The sequence below is a fragment of the Nicotiana tabacum genome, chromosome 5 (genome assembly GCF_000715075.1).
Source record: "Nicotiana tabacum cultivar K326 chromosome 5, ASM71507v2, whole genome shotgun sequence".
Lineage (NCBI taxonomy): Eukaryota > Viridiplantae > Streptophyta > Magnoliopsida > Solanales > Solanaceae > Nicotiana > Nicotiana tabacum.
In genome coordinates, this window is record NC_134084.1 from 90,481,291 (window position 1) to 90,490,596 (window position 9,306).

Below are 9,306 nucleotides of genomic sequence, written 5' to 3' on the forward strand. Positions count from 1 at the left end.
TTTTTCAAGTTTTCCAACAACAACCCAGTATAGTCTCACATATAAGGAGGTAATATTTAAGCAAATCTTAACCTTACCCTAGGGGGAGAGAGATTGTTTCCGAAAGACCCTCGGCATAATGGAGTGTTTCAAGTTTTCCAAAAACAAAAAAATATCAAACAGATACAACTTCAAAACTTGAAAAAATATTGGTTGAAAACTTTTTCACCTTGTTTTCGCTGGCAAAGGAAACCTAAAAATCCTGAAGTTAGTTGCTGATGTGATGCGAGAGAGGAGGCTATTAGAAATTGAGAGACAAAAGTGAATATATTACACTATTTATGTCCTGACTATAATGCAACAAGTCAGTAATTTAATGGCAAGTACCAACTCTAGGCAATAATAGCATTGAGAAGGAAGTGAAAATGGAAAATGCAAGGTTCAATTCATTTTGAAGTACTAGCTAGCAAAACTGAAATGAACTGGGATTTTTCAATCTTCGTTAGTTTAAAATGACAAAAAACTCACTTCTTTATGTTACAGCAATGAAGTTGTTCTCTCATGTGTACAACAATTACAAGTTAAGAACTACATTCCGGCCTCCTGTAAACTGATAAAAACAGAAAGCATTACCTATGAGACAAACTGATTTACCATCTTATGAATAAGTTAGACGAATATAACGGTATACATTCAACTAAGAATCGCAGGCAAAACTGCTTTAAACAACAGCCCAAAACCTTTTCCTGCAAAATAAGACTGGCTCCGACTTTTTCTGATGGTCTTCTAGAAAATGTAGTTGGACGTCCCAGAGAAACTTTGGTGCAAGAGCTTGGATCCTTGATATGATAGGTTCTTCATCTCTAATAATGATAAATCCCTGCATATAACTTGAGAATATTAAATTTGTTCGCAATTGAAACTTCTACATGAATATTCTCGGAGGTTTCACATGTCACAATTGCTGAATGGATATACCAACTGGCTCCTGTTAAGCTCAATTCAGTTGACATAAATATGTAGTATATTTTACATTGAAAAGGAGTCTCTTGTTTCTAAACATAATTAGTCAATAAGAATTTTGAATTTGTCACAGTTCCACTAATCCAAAGAGTCCTTGAAAAATCCTCTTACATCGGAACATTTTTCCAGCTACATGAATGATCATACGAACTCTCATCCAAAACACTGAGCTTGAACAAAAATTGTGGAGCCGTTATGTCAATTAAAACTGTATCAAGAAATTGTCAGCGCTAAACTTGAAAACAAGTAGTAGAATGTCTTAAGTTTTGCTTGGAAAACTAACACACTTTTGAGTTCCATCTCTACCCTATTTTCAATAGATATAGAGATCAAGGATTTATATTTTCCTTTTTCATTGATAGAAACGAACTTATAGTGAAATGTCAAAGTTTGTAAATTAAGTTGGTTAAAATATAAAGGAACTACTGATCCAGTGAGATACCATAATTTCGGAAATTCCATGTTTTATACTGTGGATTTGAGTTTCCTTTCCACCCTGTCTGTTCACTTCATTTTCCTCATCGTTACTGTTAAATGCATTCTGCTAATTTGTACACCTGGTTTGTAATCAAGAAACTAAATGCTCCCTTTTCTGAGGGGTTATATATTTCACATATGTCATTTATCGAACTAATAGACTTGTTCTGACTTTTCTGAACTATGAAATGCAACAATCAATCTTGCAGATGCTTTCAGTTTATCAATTGATTAACTATTTAGTCTCTCAAGCATCAAGTTGGAATGAAAATCCTTTACCTGAGGTCGTAGAATACGGTCCATCTCCAGCATGATATCTTCAACTCTACAACCTTCTTCACGATCTTTATAGTGAGATAGAAGATGACTGGCATGCAACAAATCATAAGTGCGGGGATATGTGGAGAATGACTCACACCTACAGATGCAATTAGATATTTTGTTAAGGTCACTTGTAAATCAGATTAGAGCTTTATAGGTAAGGGACAATGAATTAATAGCCTACCAGTCATGAAATACGCCCGTAAGACCCCTGCCATAAACGGCAGACAGGGTGTTATTCATGGTTATAGGAACAACATTCATCACCCAGACAGGCCATGTATTTAAGCCGACCGCAAACCCACCAAGGAAAGCATTCATGTCCATTACATTACGTATTTCTTTCTCCTCAACATTCATCAGTCTCCAGTAATGGCGAACTTGATCTTGCCAATAGATTGTATCCTTTAAGAACTTCTCATGATCAATACCTGCAAGAAATGGATTTTGCATGTCAGACGTAATGAGAGTTCCGAAGAGATGAACGGACAATCTCCATAAAGCTTTCTTGTTCAGAATTATACTTCAGAAAGGAATAGGTGTCTTAGTAGTTCCATGTTAAAAGCACAACAACAGCCTCAATTATCATTTTAAGCATAATATTAGCATTTTAGGCCAGAAATGATCTTTTAGAGAAGATAACAACAATAAAAGTTGAGGAAAAAATTAGCACTAAACAACCTACCCTAATGCTAGGATGTCTACATCACACCCCTTGGGTGCGGCCCTTCCCCGGACCCTGCGTAAACGCAGGATGCCTTGTGCACCGGGCTACCCTTAGTTTGAGAGAAATGAAAAGGAACCACAAATGCAAACTTGCTGATTGAATAGGCCAACTCTCACGTGCAAGAAATATAGAAATGGTCAAAGCTAGAAGAAGTAATATGGATAAGGAAAAACTGCAACTCAACAGCGGCTCCTTGTTCATTCCGTATTTAGTTGAATATTTTTTATTCAGTTGTTAGGAGATTGTCTAATTTGGAAACAAGAAAAGCATCTTCTAGAAGTTGCACACTTATTCAAAAGATTTACGATAGACATTCCAAAATTTAACAAAGTATTCAAAAGTCGGGGAAAGAAACAGGCTTTCAGTATGATAGCATAGGCAACTTCAAACAATTCTAGTGATCACCAGAAATTTTATACTGCATCAAACATACTACCAGAAGAAGCTGAAAATTACATTGGAATATACCTAATATAAAGTTTTCTTTTTTCCTTTAGAAGGCATGGCGATGGAATAGATTCATAAGAGGTTTTCCGTACCTTCTCAATACTAGTGGCTACTCTTCTTGCTAACCACATCTAGTTGAGTTAATACTTCCATAGCATGAATACGAGTTTTATTAATAAACTACCCAATTATACTTATTATCGGATGTTACCCAATTAAACTATCATTTTGTTGTAATATAAACGCGTTGTTGGACAACTGGAATAGCTGCCGCCATATGTTAGATCATTCAAAGATTTTTTCACTTATTTTACACAATCTAAAAGGATTTTCTATAACAAACAAGCTTGCTACACTATAGATTATCTTTTTGGCAATTTGAAGACAAAAGGGGTTGTTTAAACTTTTGTAGACCAGTATTTAACAAGAAAATTACTAAGATCATAAAACAAATCTCAAGTCACTAAGAAAACCTTTAGCTTGCAAGCTACTAATATCTCTATATTTGTAGGAAAACAACATCAAAAGCATCAGCGCTCTAACTATTTCCAAACCTCGTATCGTTAGAGCCTATGACCTAGTCATTTAATCATCACATCTCTGCCATTACTACTCGATGTTCCACAAGAAACATAGGCAATTATTGCTGGTTAAAGAAGACTATGAAAAGAGCCGAATGAATATGATCAAACAGAAGCTCCCAACATGCTAGGGCATACATATTCATTCTGATTCTCAACAGCGTAATAAAGAATTAAGACCTGAAATTTGAACCTCCTAAGGGACATATTCACTATGATTGATTCGAGAGCTAAAAGAGGACAATACATTAATACAACTACACCAAGGAAGAGAATTGACAAACCTATCCGGCTGAGACTTTGTGTATACTCTGAAAGACGTTGTGGTCGAGGAGGTAGTTTCTTCAAAGAAGATGAACTATCACTAAGGGTAACACAGTTCCTGAGAGGTGTTTTCCAAGATGGCTTCAAATCCTCCTCAGAATCACACAAGTTTACAAGCTGCTCCTGAGCGTTATGCTGAAGACATGAATTATCTTCTTGCTTAACCCATATTGCTGTCTGAACTTTCTGTGCAATAAGCTTCCAGCACATTCCAGCAGTTAGATTTATTAATTTGTCCCATATCTCTGGGAAATCCTTATCCTTTCTATAGGCAGGAGGAGCTGAATAGACAAAATATCCATTTGATCTTAAGATGCGATTCACTTCTTTGAGTAAAATACCATCTGCACGCTCACCCAGATGAAAACATAGTTTTAGGCATTGTAAAACAATAACTGTATTTAAATAACATGCACAGGTAGCATATAACTCTGTCTGGGTTGATTACACTTGTCCAAAATGACATAATTCAGAAATAGCAAAATATACAGTTTTAACCTATGAAAGTCCACCTTAGATTCAAGTACCTTAGGAGAACAGAGTCATAAGCATAATTTGCAAGGTTATGTACCATAGTTTGAAACTCAGCTATAACAGTTTAGTTGTCACGAGAGTGTCTTGGGTAATGTCTACTTGACATAGAAAGAACAAGCTAATAATAGCTTCATGATAATCAAGCTGGTCGAACAAGAATATTATGGAAAGATATCTAAGGCCTTGCAGATTCTAACACAACATTAAGTTCATTAAATTTCCACCGTTACGTACCATTCTACTGTTAAACATGCAGGATGTAGAAAGCCGAATAATTAGAAATAGTTTCCTTATTAACGTAAAGCAATTACATCTAGGTCATTTACATTTAAGCATATAAGGCTCGCACGTTCATAAAATAAACACTCACCATTTTCATGCCAATCAACTCGACATCTGGAACAATGGACCGTGTCAAAAGAGTTACTTGGATATGGTAGCTGCTTCGTAGCTAAAGCAGATATCATAGCACCGATTCCTCGTTCCAAAGCAAATTGAATCTGATTCTCATGACCATCTTTGGGAGCAAAAGATAGTGTTTCTATATTTAGAGGAAGAAGATAGGCAGAGAAACTAGCAACCCCACAACCAACATCAAGCACCTGATATACCCCTACTGCACGCAAGTCACCAATCTCATTAGTTGTCATATTCCCTAACCTGCATTGGATAAATGAATTTAGTACATCAGCTACATAAAAGAATGATATCATGAAGGATTGACACTTGTTTGTATCTAGATACAAGGTGAAATGATGCAAAATTGAAGATTTTCGTAATTAATTTGTATTTTTTAGGATATTTACTAGACAAAGTCAGTTAAGATTTTTTGAGAAATAATATATTAACAAATTTTTGTGATCAACTACAAAATCGTATAATGTTTGTATAACCAAGCTCATGTGTGATGTTGAAAAGCTGTTGGCATTTTTTTTTGTGACGGTGGTGTTCGGGCAAACTACTGACATGTTAGAAAATTTTGAAATGCCCGGCACAGAGGAAACTCTATCTGATCCTCATAATAGGAAAGAATAGGCTTTCCAGGTAAGCCCAGCCTCACTTGGCGCACTTCACATCCCCAAAAGTGCGTCCTGACAATTCGACTCTTGGATACTGAAAGGGGGCAACCTTCTTAGGACTAAGGGTGTGAATGATTCTCACCATTCTTAATAAGTGTAAATGGATCATCTAGTACAACATAAATTAGCTTCGTTAAATTGCTTCAGGGAAGCCATCGTGTGTTTCAAATCAGTTTTCATTTTGCATGCTTATGACCGGAAAATAATGTAGTAAAATTATCAAAAGGCTGCAACTCCAATAATGACATGGACAGGAGAAGCGAAAGAGAAACAGACCGCATACCTCTCAATATATTCTGTAGCTCCATGTTTAAAATGAGTTCCACCGCCTGGAAACCACCAAAGCTGATCCTTTTCATGTACCCAATTTTGTCCTCCTTTTACCTCCGCAAGACGTGTATGGTTTACATTACTCCGCCAAACATAATCCCTGCTAGTTGGCCACGTTATTGGTATCTTATAATCAGCTGGAGGTGGCACCAAACAAAACAAGCGTCTTTCAAGCGGAGGACAATGCCTCTCTAGCTCTTCTTTCCTTGAAGGATCTAACTTTGGCATCAATTCTTTAACATAAGAAATGTCATGACAGGGGATATACTCATTAAATTTCAGAGGACATACATTTATCCCAGTTTCAGGGATTGTGAGGGGTACCATCCTATATGAAAGAACGATCTTGTTTGTGAACTTCGGAACACCTGCATGCATATTATAAATACATGGATCCGGGATTCCAATAATAGGAAGCCAGTAAAACAAAAAAGCCTAGGAGTCAATGAAAAGAAAGTCAATTATGAGAGCTCAACGTTCAACCAACTAGGGACTGCTCTCCCTAGAAAAAGAAAAATGACACAAGTGAGAGTAACAAATTTAAGGAAAGTAAAATGGTAAGAGAAAAAGCAGGACACAAATTCACATGGACACACATTGACTGCCCTAACAGATGCGTCTCAGTTTCTAGACGCAATTCCTGAGTAGTAAGGTTGACAAGCAGGAAATTGGAAGCAACATGGATAAGAAAAATATGGATTTTGTCAACATGCCTCGAAAATCTTCAAAGAAAAAGTTCAAAAACCATTCAGAAGCTGTAGTGAGGAAAAGATTGGACCCAGCTGTAAACATCATAACAAAAAATTTGAAGTTTCTAACTTGAGTGCATGCAGGCAAAAAAAATGATAAAATGCTCCTATTGCAGAAGTAAAGCCTGAAAACAGAAACAAGGGAGGAAGCTGAATCAGAGTGAAAGCGTTTTTGCACAACCAACTAACAATATCTGATATAGTCCCATCTCTGGAAGTATTGATGGTCAAAAAGGAAAGATGATTGCTAAGGATGAGTAAGGATTAAGAGCTAAATAGTCATACAGTCAAGAACAAGTTTACTACACGTCATAGAGGAGCTTTTGGATAAATTAAATGGGATAAGTATTTCCCTAAACTGGATCTAAGGTCACGATACCGCCAAATCTAATATTTCTCTTAGGACACACCAAGGACGTTGCAAATCATGCTAATTCCTTTTGCCAAAAATGCTATCTAACTAAGTAACCGTGTATTTATTTCTAACAAGCCCCCCAAAAAAATTAATCAGAACAATGTCAAGTTTGCTCATGCATAACATAAAGATCAGATTCAAGTACCAGTGACAGAATCTCTGATCTATAGGGAAATGCAGATTCATCTAAACCCCAAGAAAACCAAAATGGACAAAAGTAAGCTGCACTGCCCTAACTTCCTTCTGGTATCAAGATAAACCACTTAATTAAAATCACAATTTGTGTAATGTTGTTTGATTGAGCACAGAATATAAGAAAGAAAGACAGAATCTTGAGACAGACTAAAAAGGAAAATGCATCCCATAAATTGGGAAAGAGGAGTACTAAATTAGGAGTACTCAATACAAATATTCTTTAAATTCTTTCAACAAACAAAAAAGTTGCAATTTTTAGTAGTAATATTTTGTAAGCATAGGAAAAGAGAGACTAACCAGAGGATGTTTCTGATAAAGTGGTGTTGGAAGCAAGAGTGAATTCTTCTTGTTGTTGATGTTGAGGGACGTAGAGAGATGGGTTATGGCCAAAAAGAGTACCACTATAAAAAAAACTTATCATTACTAAAAGGGCTACCATTATCATCTGCCCTGTTTTCCAATCAAAGGCCCTCGAGCTTATCAAAGATCCACCCATTTTTCCCTCTTTAAATTCTCTCACTCCACACGATATGTAGAAAAATGTATGATTTGGAATGAGATCAAAAGATGGGGCTCATGGAAAGACACTGTACACCTTGAGATCGATAGATCTCAGGTTTTTTGGGGTGTGTGTGTGTTCGGAGCTGAACCTGAAGTGAACAGTGTCGAGTGTTCTGTCCTTTCCTAGTATTTTTCGACTTACCTTTTCCAATTTTTGAACCTTTTTTGGAAATACTATAATGTTTTGGAAAATTTTCATAAAACACTATCTTTTAGCAGTAATTAGTCATCTATAGATATCATTTGCTATATTACGGATTATAGATACCTTTTATGTGGTTATAAGATGTATTTGATGTATTTAAGCTATTGTATTCATAAATACAGTAATAAAAATAGGCGTGAATCAGGGAAGTCCAGCTAATCAGTTGTTTTATTCGAGTGTATTCGACTGTATTCATGGAGTGAAACGTGAGATTACAGCTAGACAGATTATTGTATTCGACTGTATTCACGGCGTGAAATAGGGGATTACACTGTTTTTAAAAGGGAAGGTGAATCAATTAACATAATAGGCTCTTAATATAACTCAACAAACTCAATTATAACACACAAATTTTGTATTTTCAATTATAAAAAAGATTCTCAACCGAAAAATATCCCAAAAACATAGCAATCTTCATAAAAATTATATAATACATCTGAATACACAAATTATATTAATTAAAAAAAACTTATGAATACATTCATGGCATATAGCGAGACAGTGAATACAATGAAATACATTGAATACAGCGGGATACATTGAAATACAATGAGAAAAAAGACAGTGAATACAATGAAATACATGGAATACAACGAGATACATTGAATTACAATGAAAAAAAGACAATGAATACAATGAAATACATAAAAAATACAGCGCGATACGTTGAAAATACATTGAAATATATTAACAGAAAATCAAATTCATGATGAGCATCTGCATATCTTCTTTAAGGTTATAATCCTCGGCGGTGAATTTCCAAAGGAATTGCTGAACGGTGAAGATACATCGGAGAATCATATTGAGATCGATTAGATCGATGAGTGTTTAAGCTTTTAGACCATACAGTTAGTATTACAAATTTAGCTATCTCACACTTTCAGGTGCATATTTCCATGGTTGGTGAATACAAGATGAGGATTTCTTTCATGGATTACAGAAGACTCTGGCACACCAACAACGATGCAGTATGGTACAACTCCGGGAAGCTAACCATTTTCAGCAAATGGGGAAACTACATCATACAAATATCTTTTGTACAAGTCGGGGGAAATTCATAATGTTGTATCGACGGAGGACAAATCGCAAGCGAACTAGACAGAGAAGAGGAAGAGAATCGGAAATTTTAATAGGATGGGGGAAGAAAATGGGATGTATCAAAGTAGAGAGAGAAAGAAAATATTGTAACTGATTAGCGTATTTAGTAGCTTAGGGCTAGGAGGTAACCAAAATTAAATATTTTGTTATAAACCTTAAAATGTATCTATAAAATATAACTTTTTTAAATGATATTTATTTAAAATAAATAAGGTGTTAACCTTTGCTATATGAGGTAAAATTACTTAATTTTTCCTTACA

At 35.4% G+C, this 9,306-nt stretch overlaps 1 protein-coding gene across 1 annotated transcript; it reads right to left on the reverse strand.

Moving 5' to 3' along the window:
• Positions 1–405: 405 nt before the first annotated feature.
• On the reverse strand, positions 406–7,891 carry LOC107779194 (putative methyltransferase PMT7). Its single transcript, XM_016599564.2, has 7 exons — positions 7,479–7,891; positions 5,776–6,190; positions 4,784–5,073; positions 3,840–4,223; positions 1,985–2,231; positions 1,759–1,897; positions 406–859 (listed from the first exon to the last, which is right to left on the reverse strand). Exons 1-7 carry the CDS (start codon positions 7,675–7,677, stop codon positions 701–703), a joined length of 1,833 nt encoding a protein of 610 aa, XP_016455050.1. The 5' UTR covers positions 7,678–7,891; the 3' UTR covers positions 406–700.
• Positions 7,892–9,306: the final 1,415 nt, after the last annotated feature.